Source organism: Sitophilus oryzae, unplaced genomic scaffold (genome assembly GCF_002938485.1).
Source record: "Sitophilus oryzae breed Bouriz unplaced genomic scaffold, Soryzae_2.0 scaffold_41_pilon_pilon, whole genome shotgun sequence".
NCBI lineage: Eukaryota > Metazoa > Arthropoda > Insecta > Coleoptera > Curculionidae > Sitophilus > Sitophilus oryzae.
In genome coordinates this window covers 6,212,401-6,234,149 of record NW_022146996.1, presented here as the reverse complement: position 1 = coordinate 6,234,149, position 21,749 = coordinate 6,212,401, and the positions used below count along the sequence as shown (strand labels likewise).

At 31.3% G+C, this 21,749-nt stretch overlaps 2 protein-coding genes across 3 annotated transcripts in view; both read right to left on the bottom strand.

Moving 5' to 3' along the window:
• Positions 1 to 21,749, bottom strand: part of LOC115885743 (glycogen-binding subunit 76A-like) — a 426,966-nt gene that overhangs the window by 34,395 nt on the left and 370,822 nt on the right. The gene's annotated exons all lie outside the window — the stretch shown is intronic.
• The window catches only part of LOC115885742 (integrin alpha-PS5-like), a 43,246-nt gene that overhangs the window by 4,669 nt on the left and 16,828 nt on the right, over positions 1 to 21,749 (bottom strand). Inside the window, exons 5-15 of one of the 2 annotated variants that reach the window (XM_030904749.1) lie at positions 20,219 to 20,307; positions 16,610 to 16,658; positions 11,869 to 11,964; positions 11,335 to 11,426; positions 7,551 to 7,775; positions 5,649 to 5,745; positions 4,253 to 4,432; positions 3,794 to 4,101; positions 3,422 to 3,594; positions 612 to 813; positions 309 to 466 (exon numbers count right to left, since the gene is read on the bottom strand). In XM_030904749.1, the coding sequence (XP_030760609.1) occupies positions 309 to 466; positions 612 to 813; positions 3,422 to 3,594; positions 3,794 to 4,101; positions 4,253 to 4,432; positions 5,649 to 5,745; positions 7,551 to 7,775; positions 11,335 to 11,426; positions 11,869 to 11,964; positions 16,610 to 16,658; positions 20,219 to 20,307 (1,669 nt within the window). The remainder of the gene's footprint in view (positions 1 to 308; positions 467 to 611; positions 814 to 3,421; positions 3,595 to 3,793; positions 4,102 to 4,252; positions 4,433 to 5,648; positions 5,746 to 7,550; positions 7,776 to 11,334; positions 11,427 to 11,868; positions 11,965 to 16,609; positions 16,659 to 20,218; positions 20,308 to 21,749) is intronic. The other variant, XM_030904750.1, reaches the window with a different exon arrangement.

The following is a 21,749-nucleotide window of genomic DNA, read 5'->3' as shown; positions in this document are numbered from 1 at the left end:
ACCACAATACACCAAAACACACTTTATAAAACATTGTCTTAAACACGGTTTCGCTGACCATGTTATTTGATTTTTTTTTTAGTTTTAATGATCTGCTGATGATGCTAGCATGGTTAGAGAAACGCGATTCCAGTGTTTAAAATTAGTGCTGTGGCGTATTGTGGCGAATTAGTATTTTATTTTGCTGTTGTAACACCAAAGGTTCCAACCTCCAAGTGTGATATTTATTATATTAGTTTTATACCTATATTAAAGAAGAATAATGAAGATTTGTTTTTATTATCTAATATAATGCAATAAACATGTACCTTATTAGAAAAGGTAGATTAACCAGTCTAACTGGTAGTTTTAAAATATCATTGTTTTTAAACCCATCCTTATTCTTTCCCAAACTAGTAACTTTGACAGAAATCACTACTTCTTCTATAGATATATCCATTCTTCCTATATCAAAGATATATTGGTTCTAAAATAGATATGTAATTTATTATTTAGGTTTAAAATTATTTCTAATTCATTCCACAAAAAAATGCCTTGTAATGTAGATATCCAAAAAGTAATACAATAATAAAAACACAGACAATAAATGATTATGAAATAAAAAAACTTACAACTTCAATTTCGTTTGCATTTAAAATGTTGCTAACTTCACATACATATACAGTGTCGTTTGTAAAACAAGATTTCGAGCTTCTCAATTCTATGCCCGAAGACACTTCAATGTTAAGTTCACATTTATAGGCTGGATCTCCTTCGTTAATTATTTGAACTTCCATAACTATTTCGGTATCTTGCCCTACTATCAGCTGGTTTCTAAAATAATGTAGATAAAAACTTAAACGTAATAAAAACATATTTTTTCTATACTAATGTTACATATATGTAACATTAGTAATAATATATTTAATTTCAAACTTAATAAGCGCAATTTCAATATTGATCCTACAGACAATATTGAAATTTCGGTTAAAGAAAAAGGAACTTCATTTGTCTCAAGTTATAACTGATTAGAGGTTAAGGGGTTAAACTTAACAATAGAAATTGATCTGGAGATGCCATAAATTAAAAATGTACAAATACTCCTGTCGAATTAAACATTTCAATCTACCAAAATTCCGACAAAGCTGAATTTTGGTAGAGACCTTGAGTTAATTATAAAGAAGCAGAAAGAAGTCTCCATCGATCCCACGTCTGCTAAAAAGTTATTCAAGGTTAAATGTCAATTTTTTTTTTATTTTTTTTCTCGTAAACGGTTTGGTAAAAGCTTTTTCACAAAAATAGTTCAGAACAAAATTGTAGATTAGAAAATTTTCACACTATTTTCGTAAGAATTACCACTTCTGATATATTTTGATTTAAAATGTCGATCGAGTTATGATCTATAAAGTATGCACGCATGCGTCACAGATATACATAATCGGGCATTTAATATAAGTAAAAATGCTTATGTGTCTTATATATGTTACGGTTAAAGTTTGATGTCCGGTTAATGTCGACATTACCCGGTTAATCTCGAGAATAACACAAAACAAAACAACCAAAAATATAACCTAACCCAAACATTAACCTGTTAATGTCGACATTAACCGGACATCGGACTTTAACCGTAACATATACATATGTATAAACCATACTATTATATACAGGTTGTTAACTTGTTTATTACTCGCGGCAAGAGCGTTATGGTTGAAATATGGCAACCTCGGCCCGACGGGACGAGTCGGCAGCTGCTTAGCTTAATACTCATTTGGAATGTAGGCAGTGTTGCCATTCTGTTCCCCAATAAGTGACCGTCCAGTTAACAATCTGCATATTTTGAGAATATACACTCAAAAGATACTGAACCAGACTCAGTGACTCTACAAAAAATAATAAAACTGCAGAACAACGCCGTCGAACTACAAAAATATCCTCGTGTTCCGGCAACCTAACAACAATTTCTCGCTAACTTTCACAATAAATCTCGTTTATTTCAATGTTAAGTGACAAGCTGACTACCGATAATATTTCAGTGAAAGAAGCTGATAATGACGCTGATGTCCTCATAGTTGAAACAGCAACAGAACAATTCAATGCAGTAAATATAACTATTATTGTTGGCGAAGATGTTGATTTGCTAATACTACTTTACTTTGCTAATACTGGAAAAGCTTAACAGCGAACTAAAATATATTCAAAAACTTTATCTACCTACTGATCCTAAATCGCAAAACCATATTTTTACATGCGATAACTGGCTGTGAGACTGCATCAGCAATTTTAAGAAGAGTTAAAGCAGCAGTATTAAAATTATTAGAGAAAAAAAAGATTTGATTGATATCGCTAAAGTATTTAAAGCAATTGATTCTTCTCCTCAATCGATAGTCACAGCAGGAATTCGCTTTCTCCTTGCCGTTTACGTAACTCCCAAAGAAGTCATGTAAGCTCCCAAAGAAGTCGTTGTATAGATAAGTGTAGGTATTTATCTTTTGTAAATGTGGGTATTTATCTTGTCTTCCTCCGACATCGGCCTCAGCTCAGCAATACTTGTATCGAGTCTACCGGCTAGGTAATCAATTGAACCCAGAAGACTGAGGTTGGAAATTAACTGATAATACTTTGTAACCGATTCAAACTTTACTACTACTTGTTCCGAAAAAAACTCCTTAATACTATTTTTTGCAACTGCATAAAAGGTTGTAGTGCTAAATGTGGATGCAGAAAAGTAGGATTACTTTGTTCGCCAGCATGTACTAATTGCCTAGACCAGTGTTGCTCGAATGTCGATGTAAATACTGCTGACGAGGATTTATGTGATGCCACGGAAGAGATAGCTGGCATAACCTTATTTAAAATTGTGTGAACATGCACGAAGAAGAAGAAGGAGAACAAAAGATCGAAGAAGACATGACTGTTGAAGTTGATTTCGAAATTTATGATACTATTAAAGATTATAATAGGAAGTCAATCAATATTTTCTAATGCGAGAATAGTGTTTTTTACCTCAACTTCCTCTGCGATTTCTTATTCACGATTGATTTGGTTCGTGAAATATCTAACACGTTTGATTTGCTTATTCACTATCGTGGCGTCTTTCGTATGGATTCGTTTCTATTCTTCTTTCACGAATCTACTGTTAACATGAGGCGTGGTCCACGAAAGTGTGGGCCACGATCGCGATCGTGGTTCACTACCCGTGCCAACCTAGCTTAATGTACAGAACATAAATCGATCGACATTTGAATCGCAATATCTCAGAAGTGGTAATTCTTAGGAAAAAAAGTATAAGATCCATGATTGTACCAAAATTCAGCTTTGTCGGATTTTTGGTAATTTCATCACTATTTTTATAGCTAAATTGGCTGGACTAAAAAATAAAAAGTTAAGATGCAGTTTTTTCCTCTATTTGTAGAACTCGTTTTAAGTGATTTGACAAACTTACTTTTCTGATTTTAATTGAAGAGATAAGCCTGTGTTACAAACATTGTCTGATCCACAACCATGTAGGAATGGTATTTCCAAAAGCACGGTTCTAAGTCCATTTGCTATTACATTTTCTTCGTCAACGGAAAGAGTGACATTGATTTCAAGTGGAGAAATATTTGTAACAATTTCCTAAAAAATATTTAATCCAACAATAGACAAAGCGTAAAAAAATTTTCCTACTTTATAAATTAATGCGGCTGTTACATTGAATGAGCATTCGTACAATGTGTTCGTACGAACAATTTTTATGATCTCGATTGCTTTGTATAATAGTAGTATTATTAGAAAACTTTTTGATCATACGGCATATTTAGTATTCCATTATTACCTTATTCTTTTTAACTTCGAAGGTATAGTTTTTGTAAGTCACTTGCCTGAAAGGAATCGATACGGTATCGATTTCTTTCTCAGTCGACAATCTAGAATCAATAGTATCCATATAAACATTAAAATTTATTTGGGATAAATCAAAATGTTCGCTTCTTTTTGTGCATAGTATGGAAACGGTTAATTCAAAACTTCGTGTATTAATTACTATCGATTGGACACTAGGTTTCAAGGTAAAATCGAAGTCAATGATGTTTCTGCTCCTTATAATGAACACCTGTTCAGTTTTGTAAGCTCCAATGGCAATGTCTGAGAAAAAAAGTGGTATATTTATTAGGCAACAATTAAACAACAGATTACTATATTAATATTGCTATAAAGATTCTTAAATTGCGATCAAATTTTCTCGTCACTCTAAAGATGATTAAAATTTACTTTCTATATAGTTTCGTGCACTTACCGTTATGACCATTTTGATCGATGTCGTTTCCTCTTGACAAGCCCAAACCAAAACCTTTAATAGAATCACCAATATTAAATTGAGATGGGGTTATTCTTTGAGAAAATTTCAGGTCAGTAGGACTTCCCCTGTATATATAAACGGCGCCATTGCCTTCGTAAGGTGCAGAAATAGCAATATCTATAAACAAAAAGAGTTACAAAGAATTAAATTAATTAATAGTGGAAACAAAAATCAAACCTAGAAATAATCGCACTATAGTTAATTAAAGGATATTCCAAAGCTAGTTCTCTAAAGGCGGAATCTCACCTGTCAGTCTCACTGAAGCAGTTTGACTGATTAATTATTTCATTATTAATGAAAGAGAATTTTTTTTCTTTTTTACTGAAAATGTGTTCTCACGTTTATTGATCGTTTAGTAACTGATTCAGTGAGACTAAATGAGAATTTGCCTTTAATTATAAAATGTTTGGTCATATAGATACAGCAGAGATAATAGCACAAAAAAATTGTGTGTGCACTATGTGTGCATATTTGAAGTGAAACTTCTTACTAATAGCTATTAAATTGTTATTTAATAGCTATTGGAGGGACATATTGGAAAAAGTGTAGTTTGAAATGTTGAAAAAGTAATTAATTAAAAAAATTATATTACGCATAGTTTTTTACGTGTAAGAAATAGTGTTTTTGCATGTAACATATAGTTTTATACGCGTAAAATAAAAAATTAATAAATAATTTGATTCGCTTTCACAAAATGTCTTGTCCTGGCCCGTTAAAAGATACCCAAATCGTATTTTTAATCATATCTCAATTTTTTCAAATGGAACAAGGGTGGCTCATTAACATATTTTGAAAAAGCATTTTTTTTACGAATAATTTGGTACCACACACTTGGTATTTCGAGTAAATTTTGTCGTTATGAACCGCATGTTACAATTTCAAATAAACCAATGCGAAAATATCAAAAGTAGAAATGATATGTCATTCTATACAGGGTGTCATTTTCTATCGAATGAAATAAAAAAATACCAAGGGTGTCATTTAAAAATCAAAAGTTCTAGTCATTTTCGGTGAAACAGGCTGTGACCAAAAATAATTGAATACGCCAATCAATCCTAATTTATGTAAAAACCAAATCTCGTTTTGTTATCTTTAAAAATAAAATAATATTAAGGGTGAGCCACTTTTGAGACGCACGCGGTATAGAACGATCTGCTGGTACTCCGGCTATAGTGCAATGACGTATAGAACAAAAAATGTGTGGATATATTTTAGAAAGCCTTAATAAATGATTAAAATTTGCGGCAACTTTTTATAATGACATAATTTTAAATAAATATAAAAAATATATATTTTATTACTTTTAATATTTTCTTATAATAAACATAATCACCATTATATCCATCAAGATCAAAATCTCCCAATGATGATATTGCCGAGCCAAATAGACTACCTCCTCCTCCAAGTCCATGTATTTGTTTTGGTTTATGCTAAAAAATACAAACAACAAAAATAAAGAAAAATCAATTGACTGAGAAAATAAGAAATGGAACTAATAATTCTCAATTCGACATTTTGTTTAAACTTTGTTTGAAAGCCAAGACGATTAAAAATAATATAACACGATACAATTTGGTGGACTGTCCAGAGACTTTTACCTCGGAATTCAATTACTGTGAATGTATTGATGTGAAACCTGCTGTATTGTGTTTTATAGAAAAAATACTAAAATGTTTACCCATTTTTTTTCTCTGCTTTTAATTTTTTATTTTAGTAATTTTAGTAAATTCTTAGTTATTTCCTTCTTAATTTTTTTATTTTCTTAATTTTTTTTCTAAGTAAATTTATTGAAATAAATGAATCTAATGCATAAACAATACATATTCTGTTTATATTCTAATCATTAAAATTTTGATTGAAATCGAATTATACAGGGTGGCGCGTCATATACGACCCGGTTTTTGCAAGGAGAACAAAAGTTTGTATTGAAGTGAAATTTTGTGAGCTTATGTAAGTCAATATAAAGCATTTTCTAAAATTATATAAAGTTCTACAGAGTGTCCCCAAAAAAAGTTACATATCAAAGTTGTATTTTTTGTAATGGAACACCCTATATATAATTGATTTTCGGATTCTAGTAAAAAAATAAAGGTGAATTTCATTGGAAAAGGATATGACTAAAATGTATAGTTTTTGAAATACATTCACCGGCACGATAAATAGGCACCTTAAAACTGATGTATTTTAAAGTTTAATATATTTTGTTCTAATGGGCCGATTTTGATGATTTTTTAAGCAGTCTGTAGCCAAATTATTTGAATTTTTAGTATCTCTTTCTAAATTAAAAATGAAACTCCCTATCTGTTTAATTATACGAGGGAAAACAAAATGTTGATATTTTGGAGAAAGTTTGAAACACCCTCTGGAATATGTTAAAACAGAAAGAAATTTGAAATTCATTTTATTATCTAGGTACATCCTTTCTCGATAGTTTGTCTTTTAGTTCATCTCATTACTTTATTTTTGTTGGAGATATTCACTTTTGAAGAAGACGCTAACATTTTTTCGTAATTTTTACATTAAGACCATGCCTTTGCTTTCGGTCCTAGTCAACAGATCTAGTAAGTTCTGATTACGAAGCAGGTCTTCTTGACATAAGATTTGCTTCATTTAGCCTTCTTCTTATAGTCCGTTAGTTAATATGTACGTTCCTTAGTTGCAATTTATTATAAATTTGAAAAGCTGGCAAACAACGGTTTCTTAGCGATAAACTTACAACAGGTTTAAGTTCTCATACGAAGGTTCCTGGACATCGTGGTCATAATGCAAAAACCACTCAGTATACTCTATGGTATTAAAGTATTTTTGGAACCGGAATTTTATAGCAAATTTACTGAACTAAACAAATATAAAGCATTTCATTTGAAAAACTAAAACTTAAGTGTAAACATATATTTGACTCACCCTGTATATCTAAAAAAATATTTTTGAAATATGATCTACCGTTAAACACATATTTTGAAAAAGGTTTGGAGTGAAAATCTCAAATAGGAATCCTGATACAGAGCTTTTTCGGAACACCGAGCCATCTTGTATGTATGCATTTGTATATGTGTGTTTATTTAAATATTAAAGTGAAAGCAACGAATTTAAATGGGTAAACTTTGTAATATATCTTATTAACAATACAATGCAAAAAGTTTTATAAACATTCGTTCACAGTAAATGAATTCCGAGATTTGTATCCGATAAGGGCTTAAAGCACTCCACTAATTACCAATGTCGCAAAACTTACAAAATCAGTGGATTTTTTTATTCCTTTATAAAAGTAAACTGCTCCTTCATTCCAAGACTGGCCTTTACTCATTGGAGCAGAAACGAAAATATCTACGAAACCATCTCCACTGACATCTAATCCTAAGACAGACGCTCCAAAATAAGATCCAACTTCTTCACCATAGAAGTTTTTTATGATCAACATATTCGTTGTACTTCTTCCGTTGTAACTGAATAACGTGGCCTGAAATATACAAAGTTTTTATTATTTGACAAAATTGACACCAAAACTGAGAATATTCACAACACAAAAAACACCGTAATAATTAGGATGCACTTTTTGAGTGTAAAAATAAACTATTTGATGTATTGATACATTTGATATCAATTAAACTTTTAGTTGCGTAATGAGAGCGCGATTTTTAAGTTCCTTGTTGGCAACCATGGACATATTCGGCGTTGGGCTGACTAACTGGAATTTAAATTTCTCGCTGGGATTTCAGGTGGTAGCTCTGCTGTAAAAAATGTCAAGTTGCCGCATTTATTTATTTATTTCCTTACATTGTCATTCGTTTTGACACTTTAATTTTGTATTACGAGTTTTTGGTTTAAATAAATAGTGTTGTGACATTTTAAGCTTAAAAATGTTTGCTAGCAGATCTTGCAGTCGAACAATGTTCTTTATAGAACATCTTTTAGTGTGAAGTGTACAAGGTTAGCTTAATAGTCGTAAAAAACTCATTGCAACTTTATCAGAATATTTTGAACGGGAAAGCGGTAGTAATGGCCCTTTATGTTCCTTAAGTGCTGTTAAGAAGATGAGTTTTGATGATGTAAATAATAACTGTTTATATATTTATAATTATTTTATTTTTGTTTCCTAAAACATCTTGATTAAAAGAAAATATGTAAAAGTGGGCAACGCTGTGCCGATCAAGCTTAATCACGTGACTAAAAGTTTATTTGATATGAACTATATGTAAAATATTTCATTGCAACGTGCAACTGTACGTATTACTTGACTATACTAGCTCAGGGCCGATACATCGTTTTACATGGGTGACCTTCAACAAATTAGAGACAAGCTGCAATTTTGCATGAAGCTTCATTTTGTAGATTTTTAAACATCCTGAAACCCCAGCGATGAACCGTTGAGCCCGTCACCCCAAAACCACCCATAAAAGGGGTAAAAATGGCCCTTTTTTTACTTTTTCTTCAATAACTCTGAAACTACGAATTTTAGGAAAAAAAGTCACGAGTAAAAAATTGAAGAGAAGAAAATTTCCTACCACATAGGTAAAGAACCAAAATTTTTAGAATTTCAGTGGCGCAGGTGCGAATTCTTTAATTTAGGAGGATTGTTTTAATAACCCACCATTCTGTGTTTAACTTCAAATGAAAGCATTTTTGAGATAAATCTGGAGACCAAAAAATTTATTAGGATACACGTTCCTATAAAAAATATCTTTTTTAATAATAAAGGTAAGTTACCAGTGGCGGAGATAATTTTTTTAAATGTGCGTTTTTTACATTTTAAAAACATTGAATAAGAAAAATTGCAATTTTACAAATAATTTCCCATGAAATAGGTATATTGAAAAATTTACACGTTTAATAACAAAATAAGAAAAACCTTAGCTCAAAAATAGGATAACTTGTCTTAAGGATAGTCCTCATTCACTTCCACATTTGTTGTCCACAAGGTGAGTCACATTCGCTTACATGTACATGCTTTTTACAGCCTTTACAAAAAATTTTCTCTAAAACCCATGTATGAGCAATGGGCTGATCTGAATATATTGGATTCAGCTCTCGATTATTCAGATTCCAACACCAATCTTGCGGTGGTAAATTGTTATTTAACCAAGCCTGTACCCTGCGATATTTTCAGATCTGTTTCCTCAATACTATAATTATATAACATATCACTATGGTAAAAATGTCAGTTGTTTTTGATGGCTATGAAGAGATACAAACCAAAATTGTGGGGCAGAATCGCAGATCTGCAGGTAAAAAAACGGTACCAATTGTATCTTTCTCGAATTTATCTGCAGTGAAAGTACCAAAAGCAGATATTTTGTCAAACAACCCCAACAAAAGCAACTTCATTCGTGCGCTCGGAAAAGTATTGTTGGAAAATGGAATCAATGTTAAATTCGCTGATGGTGATGCCGATACTCTTATTGTAACTACAGCGATCGCAATAAGTGACATTTTACCGTAGCAGTAGTTAGCGAAGATACGGACATTATAGTGTTACTGATTCATTATTGCCACAAGAGACTGTTTATGATTCGTCCGGGAAAGGTGTCAAAACCAAATAAAACAATCGACATATCGGCCTTACAACAAAAATTGGGGGATCTGAAGAATGTGATTCTTAGTGTCCACGCTATATCTGGTTGTGACACAACGTCTGCTGTGTTCAATAAAGGGAAGATTAATTTAGTGAACAACAAAGAATTTTATAATCCCGATGCTACAAAGGAGAAGTTAGAAGAAGCTACATCTCAGTTTTTTATAGCAGCATATGTTAAAAACTCGACAAAAAAAGTAGATTTGGATAGTGCCAGATATATGCTTTATCAACAGTACGTAGCTAAAAGAAGTCTTAATACCAACTTCAACTTGGCATCATTAACACCTACCTCCAATAGTGCGAAATATCATGGACTTAAGAGTTTTTTATCAGGTAAGTTAAATTTATATTGCATTCAAATGTTAAACTAAATTCTTATTTTTGACTTGCAAGTCTTGGTTAAATAACAATTTACCACCGCAAGATTCGGGTTGGAATCTGAAAAATCGAGAGATGAATCCAATACATTCAGACCAGCCCATTGCTCCTACATAGATTTTAGAGAATTTTTTTTGCAATTGCTCTTCGGAAGGATGTAAAAAAGCATGTACATGCAAGCGAATGGGACTCACCTGCACTATGGCATATGGTCAATGCAATGGCATTACATGTAAGAACCCAACAAATGTGGAAGTGAATGAGGACTATCCTTAAGATAACTTATCCTATTTTTGAGCTAAGGTTTTTCTTATTTTGTTATTAATATAAATAATTTCTTATTTTGTTATTAATAATAATTAAATTTTTCAATATACCTATTTCATGGGAAATTATTTGTAAAACTGCAATTTTTCTTATTCAATGTTTTTAAAATGTAAAAAACGCACATTTAAAAAAATTATCTCCGCCACTGGTAACTTACCTTTATCAAAAAGATCGTTTTTATAGGAACTTGTATCCTAATAAATTTTTTGGTTTCGAGACTTATCTCAAAAATGCTCTCATTTGAAGTTAAACACAGAATGGTGGGTTATTAAAACAATCCTCCTAAATTAAAGAATTCGCACCTGCGCCACTGAAATTCTAAACATTTTGGTTCTTTACCTATGCGGTAGGAAATTTTCTTCTCTTCAATTTTTTACTCGTGACTTTTTTTCCTAAAATTCGTAGTTTTAGAGTTATTGAAGAAAAAGTAAAAAAGGACCATTATTACCCCTTGTATGGGTGGTTTTGAGGTGACGGGCTCAACGCTTCATCGCTGGGGTTTCAGGATGTTTAAAGATCTACAAAATGAAGCTCCATGCCAGCTTGTCTCTAATTTGTTGAACCTCGGCCTGTATAGGCTCTGGGCTATACTCTGTGCTACTACAATTGTTTGCATACCATCAATTGTTTGCATAACTCAAATTTTTTGACATACCTAAAATTATTTGAAACTTAATACAATATCAAATATTTCTAAGAAGAAAAATGTGTAAATAAATAAAATAAACATAAACCTTACCTTTCCTTTTAAATCATTACCTCTGGGTTCGCCGGCCAAATACCAAATTGCAAGGCTGTTTGGCATGGGATTTATTGTTGCTACAGAATATCCTAAACAAATTATATTTATTGTTAAGAATATACTTAACCAAGAGAAATTAATTATATTCTATAAAATGAAAAATAAACAGATTTTGAAGAAAAAAAACCTTTTTGCACAACAGAAACTGCTAAACCTTGTTGGGTAAGCTAACCACACAACAGGCCGGTTTTTTCTGTTAAGCCGCTTTCTAGCCCATAATCTTTGTTTTTTTTTAATATGGATAACACGATGGAAAACAAAATTATCTGGTTAAATTAAATTAAATAAAATAATAACACTTTTTTATAGTAGATTGATTAATGTTAAAAAAAAGCAAATAATGATTTTTTTAACCTTATTAATGAAAATAAGTATACAGTGTATTTTAGAAAGCTCATAAGGTAGATAAAGTAGCACGTTTAACTAGATTTATTGAAATAGCTGGAGACTTTTGCTAAAGATTTTACTCACCAAAATATGAACACGCATCTCCGGCATTTAGTAATTTTATATTGGGCATTAATACGGCCAATGGGTTCTGATTTAATGCATATACCGCTGTAATGCCTAAAAGAATAATATTAAATATTAATTTAACCCTTATTTCAGTAATGCGTCATCATCAAGTAACTAGTATAAAAGCTTCAACAAAGTTTAATCTTATAAAAATTTTTAATCAAAATAGGAATTATAATAATTCTAAAAATAGGTGTAATACGATATGTCAAAATTTAATTTACAACTCCTACTTGTAAAATTGTAGATAGACGTTCCCCGTAGACAATTTCTGGTCAAATTTTTGGTGTTATGTAATATGCGTGGTGCGTCTCAAAAGTGGCTCACCCCCTATAACTTTTTTATTTTTTCAGATAAAAAAACGAGATTTGGTACGTTTGTATATGACATAAATTAGGATTGACTGACGTATTCAATTGATTTTGGTCACTTCCTATTTCAGCGTAAATGACTACAACTTTTGATTTTTAAATGGCATCCCCGTTATTTTTTTTACTTTATTCAATAGAAAGTCACATTCTGAAAAGAATGGCATATCATATGTCAACTTTTGACATTCTCGCTTAATAAAAAATAGTATTCTAAAATTCTATCTAGAGTGCCATGGCTATATTAAAAACACTAATTCTTAATCAAGGAGTCTTGGAAAAATAGATTTGATGTTATTATTATTATGATTTATTATGATTTATTATTATATACAGGGTATTTCAAAACAAATGCGAAAAACTTTAGGGGGTGATTCCTTGTTCAAAATAAAGGGTAGTGCTTTATAAACGTTGGGTCAAAAGTCAACCATTAGGGAGATATCGCGGTACAAAGATGGCGGAAAAATAATGTTTTTATTTTTTATCTTGAAAACGAAAAGAGATAGACTAATGAAATTTTATGGAAGCATTACTGTTATGAAAACACACTTTCAGGTAATATTTTTACTTTTTTAAAATGAGTGGAAGGGGTTGAAATAAACCACCCCTGTCATTCTTGTTAACGAAATTTAAAGAAAAATCCTATCAAACACATGCAAATGCTTTAATTTGGATAGTTCAGTTTGTTTAGAAACTTTTTTACCTCTTGTGTTTTTTTGATAAAACTCACCGATTGGAAATTAAAAAATAAAATGTAAAGCATTACATGTCAGGACAAAAAACATTTTTAGATTAAGAATCTAGTGATAATAACGATAATAATAATCATCTAGATAATAACGTATTGCAGTAGAGTAATGTCAAATAAAATAATATTAGGAACATCTTAAAAAGTAACAGCGGCCGACTAGATTTTTTCCTAAAAAATTACAGCAGCCCACTAGATTCTTTATAAGAAAATGTTATTTGTCCTGACATGTAATGCTTTACATTTTATTTTTTAATTTCAAATCGGTGAGTTTTATCAAAAAATAGAAGAGATAAAAAAGTTTCTAAACAAACTAAACTATCCAAATTAATTTTTTTGCATGTGTTTGATAAGATTTTTCTTTAAATTTCGTTAACAAGAATGATAGGGGTAGTTTATTTCAACCCCTTCCACTCATTTTAAAAAAGTGAAAAAATTACCAGAAAATGTGTTTTCATAACAGTAATGCTTCCATAAAATTTTATTAGTCTATCTTTTTTCGTTTTCAAGATAAGAAATAAAAACATTATTTTTCACATTTTTCCGCCATCTTTGTGTGTATATATATATATATATATATATATATATATATATATATATATATATATATATATATAGACATATATATATATATATATATATATATATATATATATATATAGTATATATATATATATATATATATATATATTATATATATATATATATATATATATATATATATATATATATATATATATATATATATATATATATATATATATATATATCATATATATATATATATATATATATATATATATATATATCTATACATATCTCAATTTTTTCAAATGGAACTAGGGTGGCTCATCAGCATATTTGGAAAAAGCATTTTTTACGACTAATTTGATATCTACCACACACTTGGTATTGCGAGTCAAATTTTCGTTACGAGCCGCAAGTTATAATTTCAAATAAACCATATGCGAAAACGTCAAAAGTTGACATATGATATGTCATTCTACTCAGAGTGATATTTTCTATTGAATAAAGTAAAAAAATACCGAGGGTGCCATTTAAAATCAAAAGTTGTAGTCACTTCCGGTGAAACAGGAAGTGACCAAAAACAATTGAATACGTCAATCAATCCTAATTTTTGTCATATACAAACGTACCAAATCTCGTTTTTTTATCTGAAAAAATGAAAAAGTTATAGGGGTGAGCCACTTTTGAGACGCACTCGGTATACCGGGTGGTGCATCGTCGCTGGAAATCCCATGCAAATTTTGAACTGTTCAGATACTGGCTCCTGTATTGATTTTATAGCGAAGTCGTAAATAGATTGTTTAAGGTTTACGTTTTAGTAAACATACGTGCCAAATTTGAACAATTTTGGACAAGCGGATTTTAGGTAATTTGAAAAAAATTGAATTGATTTTTAAATTAAAACTGAACAGGTAATAATCAAACACCAGTCAAAAACCGACATGCCTTAAGTTGTCAACATCATTTTCAATATATACATATAGTATATTAATCGGTTTAAAACGTTCTACGTCTTCCGATGCCATCTCTCCATGCCTGTCTGTCTCTCCATGCACTGTCTCCGAGAGATCTTTCCTCCATAAACGTGTCAATCCCTTCCTGCCAGCTTCTTCTCGGTCTACCCGGTTTTCTTCTTCCTGCAGGTTTCCAGGTTGTAATTTGCTTTGAGATTCTTACCTCTGCCATTCTTTGGACATACCCGTATGAGTTGACTGTTCTTTATCTCGTCCACTACTGTATGTTTAACTTCCATAATCTCCCTTATGCGTTCATAAGTTATTCGCTCGAGTCTTGCTTTGCCTGCTGATCTTCTCCAAAAATCCATCTCTGTAGCTTCCAGCATTCGTTTTGTTGTTTCCTTAATTGGCCACACTTCACAGCTGTACGTGGTAATACTCTTGATGATGGTATTATACAGGGTGGTCCGAACTGTATTCCGGAAACTTCGGCAGCGTATTCTGCAGAAAAAAAATAAGTAAAAAAGTTCGTCTAAATGTATGTTCTAAAATGCTTAGTAGTATCTCCGAAATACAGGGTGTAGAAGTTTCATTTTTATTTCGATTTTTTCCAAATAATTTCTGAAGTAACATCAATATTTGAATGAAAATTGGTGTCTGGAAGTTTTTTGACATGAGAAATTTGATTTTGATGTCAATATGACTCCTATTTGTAGGGGGCGTCACCTACATGTGTTTTAACTGTTTTGAAGAGTAATAACTTTTCGTCCGTACCTGTATAAAACTACTAAATAAAATAATATACATTTACGACGTTTTTTAGGTAAAAAAGGTCTCTTGGTGAAAATCGCTATGAGTAATGGTTCTCGAGATATTTGGAATCGAAATGCATACCTGTCATCATTGACATAAATTAAACGTGTTGAGTAAATAGTTATTAGACTAAAATAATAAATTTAAAATGTTTTTGTACCAAAAATTCAACAGTAACTGTTTTATTATCATTTTTTCGCAGAAAAATTTATGATTAATTTATAAAAATAAAAATTTCAGGCAATTATATCAGTCAAAAAACTATCTACTCAACGGGTTTATTTTTTGTCAATAATGACATGTATTGATTATTTCCGTTCTAAATATCTTGAGAACGGTTGCTCGTAGCGATTTTTACCAAGAGACTTTTTTTACGTAAAAAACGTCGTAAATGTATATTTTTTTACTCAGTAGTTTTATACAGGTACGGATTAACAGTTAAAAGTAGGTGGCGCCTCCTAAAAAGTAGGTGGCGCCTCCTCAAATAGGAGTCATATTGACATCAAAATCAAATTTCTCATGTCAAAAAAATCTCCCAGACACCAATTTTCATCCAAATATTGACGTTACTTCATAAATTATTTGGAAAACATCGAAATAAAAATGAAATTTCTACACCCTGTATCTCCAAAACTAAGCATTTTAGGACATACATTTATATAAACTTTTTTTACTTATTTTTATCTGCAGAATATACTGCTGAAGTTTCGGGACTACAGTTCGGACCACCCTGTATATTAGTGTTTTGTTCTTGTTGTTTATGCTATTTAACATCATTTTCAAACGTAACTTAATTTTAATAAAATTTTAATATTCAGTACTAGTAATAATTTATTGTTATACACATAAAGAAAAAGTGAACATGATAAAATGGTACTACACTGGAAATAGCTTAGACAGTGTATCTGACGTGTTTCGGTTTATTTCTCCCGAATATTGAAATATTACTTTTAACAATGACAAAATCATAGCTTATAAACCTAAGGTATGTCAGATTTTGACTGGTGTTTGATTGTTACCCGGTCGGTTTTAATTTAAAAATAGATGCAATTTTTTTAAATTACTCAAAATCGGCTGGTCCAAAATTGTTCAAATTTGACATGTGTATTTACCATACATAAACCTTTAAAAAATGTATTTACGACTTTGCTGTAAAATCAATAGGGGAGCCAATATTTGAACAGTTGAACAAAATTTGCATGGGATTTCCTATGTTCCCAACGACGATGCACCACCCGGTATATATACAACATACAATATATAAACTTATATAATATTAATACCTGTAAATGATTTCGCTCCTGGTGCGCCAATAAACATCTGAGATGTTCCCTGAAAAATGTAAAATGTGCTTAATTTAAAGAAATATGAAAATCTTAATAAAAATACGAGTTTTATAATTTACAAATAGAGGGTATCCCAATGACTAAAGAATATAAGGACATGTAACGCCCCTACACGGGCTGCAGCAGAATTTGTGAGCTTAGAGACCTTTCTTTTGGTGGTCTATTTGTAGGTACTCTGCACTAAAAAATATAAGTAATTTTACAAAAAAAAATATTGATACATTAAGCGGGGAGCCCATTGAATCGGATCGGATCGGATCGGATCGGATCGGATCGGATCGGATCGGATCGGCACGGCATCGCTCAGTCCGGAAACGTCCAACATCCACTCACCAAATCGGTATGCTTCAGTTTATCAGTCGAAATATAATTTTTATGGCGTGTAGTTTATTTTAGTTAGTTCGGATTAGAATTTTATAAACAATACTTAATAATTTCTAAAATATGAGCTCTTCATCTTCCGACGAAGATGATATGATCGCGTTGGCATGCCTTGAGATAGAGAAACAAAATAGGAGATTTTGGGTCCACGCCGAAATTAACCTCAAACGAGATGTACCTATTTGGAGAGTTTGTGAACCTGTTTCCTGATTTATTAAGAGATGATCAGAAATTTTTCAAATATTTTAGACCGTTGCAAGAAAAAAAATTGAATTGGTTAAGATATAACCTTTAAAACGACAAGATACTAATTTTCGAAAAGCAATTTCTCCTGAAGAACGTTTAGCAGTAACACTGAAGTAAGTGCAACTATATTTATTTATTTTAATTTACCGAAAAACAAAAACATTACAACACTAAAACTAATTTAGATACTGCCTTCATACAAATAAACTTTAGATTCTAACAAAAAAAAAATATAGGTTTTGAAAATGTGACATCCGTGGTTGTTCATAGTGTTCATATCTTCTTGGTAGTTTTGAATCAGAAGGATAGGAATATTGTGGAGATGTAACAATTTGGTCTGGTGGCAATTTGCAAAGAGAAGCACATGCAGTTCGAGAAACATTTAAAGAGTTTTTCATTTCTCCTCGAGGTTCTGTACCTTGGCAACGTTAAAGTATTTATCAAGAAATATACTGTGATATGCATGAAAGCAGAATTTTGACACACAAAATTCTCCCGCAACTACTAATGTTATTTATGTTAATAATATAATAATCTAACGTATAATAAACATGTGCAATGAAGAATTTTTCCTCTTTCTTCCCAAGCATTTTCCTTTCGTGAACTGTCATGATAATATTTACTAGCTGGATTATAGAGGTATGGATATTCTCTAACAATATCAATTAAAAGTTCTTCATCCATTGTAAACAATAAATAGCACACAAAATAATCAACTACAAGGTAGTACACGCTGTTTACATCAAACACAACGAGAAAACTGATCGGACCTTCGGAATTTTTTGCCCTCTCTACCAAAAAAGACTAAGACGAAAGATTCCGAAGCCAACCGATGGGCGTTGCCGAGCGGGACTGAAGCAGTGCGCGGATGTCAATCTATTTCTACGTATTTCAAATCATTCCGACAGGACTGTTCCGTGCCGATCCGATCCGATCCGATTCAATGGGCGCCCTGCTTTAGAGTATTTTCAATAAGAAACTTGTAAAAATAAGATATTTTTGCATAGTTTCACAAAAAATGTAATTTTGCAAAACAGTTTATTAATATTAAATGATTATTACTGAACGATATTATTTTCACAATGAGTTTTGTGAGTTTAAAAATTGTAGTAAAATTGCATGTCTCTAGACTTCTAGACATATTCACAAAACTTGTGTGAATTCACCATGATATATTTGGTAAAAAATGTAATATGTATTGACTAAGTTAGTTAAACATATTCAATCGTAGGTATACAAAATGTAATTTAATATGACATTACGACAATAGTCACCAATCCCACTTCGTTAAACTAAAAAATAACAATAATAAGTAATAATTATAATTGAAAAAAGTGCAAATTGTCGGTAGCAAGATCATTTCGCTCTTAAAAATTAACCATGATTTTGGCTGAAAAATACTTTTTTAGGAAACTTTACTAACGACATTATTGCACAGGGTGTTTTAAAATTGAGGTAAAAACAACTCTTCGATTAACCTTGTATAATAGGCCTAATACAAAAGTTTATAAAAAAAGCTGAGTTTAGCAATTAAAGTAGATATATTTATACACAGTTTGCCAAAAAAATCATAAAAGTAGAGCGAAAAATAAAAAAATATAATACTTTAAATATGACAAAATAAAATTCCCGTTGGCGTTTTTTATTTGTAGTTTCCAACAATATGTGACAATATTTCAGTTGTTACATTTCAATGACAAAGATGCTACTACTTTCCAAATGAAGCGACCATATTGTAACGCTGAGAATAATTTAGATGAATTGGGCAGGTGGCTCAATCTTACTCTGAGGGCTCAATCAACGGTGCTCCATACATTTCTTAATCTAAGCGTCTAACCTACCATCGCCATGAATCACCCTATACCGGGCGCGTCTCAAAAGTGCTGGCTCACCCCCTATAACTTTTTTATTTTATCAGATAAAAAAACGAGATTTAGTATGTTAGTATATGACATTAATTAGGATTGATTGGCGTGTTTAATTGTTTTTGGTCGCTTCCTGTTTCACCGGAAATGACTACAACTTTAGATTTTTAAATGGCACCCCCGGTATATTTTTACTTTTTTCGATAGAAAATGACATTCTGAATAGAATGCCATATCATGTCAACATTTGGCATTCTCGCTTAATAAAAAATCGTATTTTAAATTTCAATCTGGAGTGGAAATGTTAAAAACACTAATTTTTAATCAAGGAGCCTTGGAAAAATAGATTTGATCGTCTAATCTTTTAAGTGTCCTATCCTGGCTTTTAAAAGATGTCCAAATAGTATTTTTAATCCTATCTCAATTTTCTCAAATGGAAAGAGGGTGACTCATTCGCATATTTGGAAAAAAGCATTTTTTTAAGAATAATTTGATACCACACACTTGGTATTTCGAGTCAAATTTTTGTTATGAACCGCATGTTATAATTCCAAATTAACGATACGCAAAAATGTCATAAGTTACACATATACAAACAGTATATGACAATGTCATACACTAACATACCAAATGAGTATGCCAGTATGCCTTTACTGCGAAGGTGATGACGACGCAGAGCATACCTTTTTTACATGCAACAGGTGTAGCGTATACAGAAGGAATATCGAGGAAGAAATTGAAGGACAACTATCCCCTGATAACATCATCCAAAAAATGCATCAGAGCCCAGAAAACTGGAACCGCATATCAAGGTATGTGGAAAAAATACTGAGAGAAAAGAAAAGCGACCTGGATAACTGTTGATACCATAAACAGAAGCGAGCCCGAGGGCGATAAAAAACGGACTAGTCTCGAAGTAAAAAAACTGAAACCAAACCAAACCAAACATACCAAATATGTTTTTTCACTCAAAAAAAATATAAAAGAGTTATAGGGGTGAACCACTTTTGAGACGCACCCGGTATAGAAACAAAAAGCTCTTAATGCTAATTACCTCTTTACTGTAAAAAGAAACGTCAAATCCGCCCATTGCAAAGCCATAATTGTAAAAGTTATTATTTTCACTGTCGCAACACGAAATATCTGTAAATAATAAAAAATACAGGGTGGTCCGTATTGTATTCGGGAAACTTCGGCAGCATATTCTACAGGATGTAAAAGTTTCATTTTTATTTCAATTTTTTCAAAATAACTTATGCCTATATAAACAATAATGCCTATATTTGGATGAAAATTGACATGAGAAATTTGATTTTGATGTCAATATGACTTCTACTTGTAGGGGGCCAGGGGGCACCATTTTCATATCTTTAAACTGTTTTGAAGAGTAGTAGGTAACTTTTCGCCCCGTATGAATGATGAATTAACTACATAGTTATTTGGCTGAAATGAAACATTTGGGAACTTTTTTTTTAATAATCATAATTTTTTCTTGAAAATAATGACGATAAATCCAATTCGACGAAACCAAATTTTATCCAAATATCGACATTAGTTAGCAGATAAAAATAGCAAAATAAAAACACTAAATCACCACAATACACCAAAACACGTAGTGCATGTAGGTGGCGCCCCCTACAAGTAGTTATATTGACATCATAATCAAATTTCTCATGTCAAAAAACTCCCAGACATTAATTTTCATCTAAATATTTACGTTACTTCAGAAATTATTTGGAAAAAATCTAAATAAAAATGAAACTTCTACACCCTATATCTCCGAATTTAAGCATTTTAGTACATACATTTATACGAACTTTTTTACTTATTTTTATCTCCAGAATATGCTGCCGAAGTTGCCGGAATACAGTTCGGACCATCCTGTATATTTATACTTAAATTACAGTTGGGTCAAAGGTTGGGTGTCGAAACCTTTGATGTTACAACAGCAAAATAAAACACTAAATTACCACAATACACCAAAACACTTCTACTGGACGCGCGTTTCGCTAACCATGTTATCACTATCACAATCAGCAGATAATTAAAACTGAGTTTTAATCATCTGCTGATAATGCTAACATGGTAAACGCGCATCCGGCATAAAAGTGTTTTGGTGTATTGTGGTAATTTAGTGTTTGATTTTGCTGATAAAGTTATACGAACTTTTTTACTTATTTTATCTCCAGAATATGCTGCCAAAGTTTTCCTATTACAATTCGGATCACCCTGTATATTTTATTCGAGCCTACTTCTTATCTCTACCACCACATTTTCTAAATCTTTCTAAATTAAAAATAAAAATTCTCAACTTTATCTTTTTTGGAGATATTCGCTTTTGAAGAAGACACCAGTATTTTTTTGAATTTTTAATGTAAAAATTCAAACCCTGCTTTTGCTTTTGCTTTTGGTCACAGTCAACAGACTTATGAAATAGCGTTTATGATATTGAAAAATCATATTATTATTGACTGTTGGCTGTTGGGCAGTTAGTCTAGCAGAGATGGTTTTAAGTCCAGAAGTTGTATCCGCTATACTTGCTTTAAATTGAGAATAAAGGTTGATTCTTACTATACCTTCCGTAT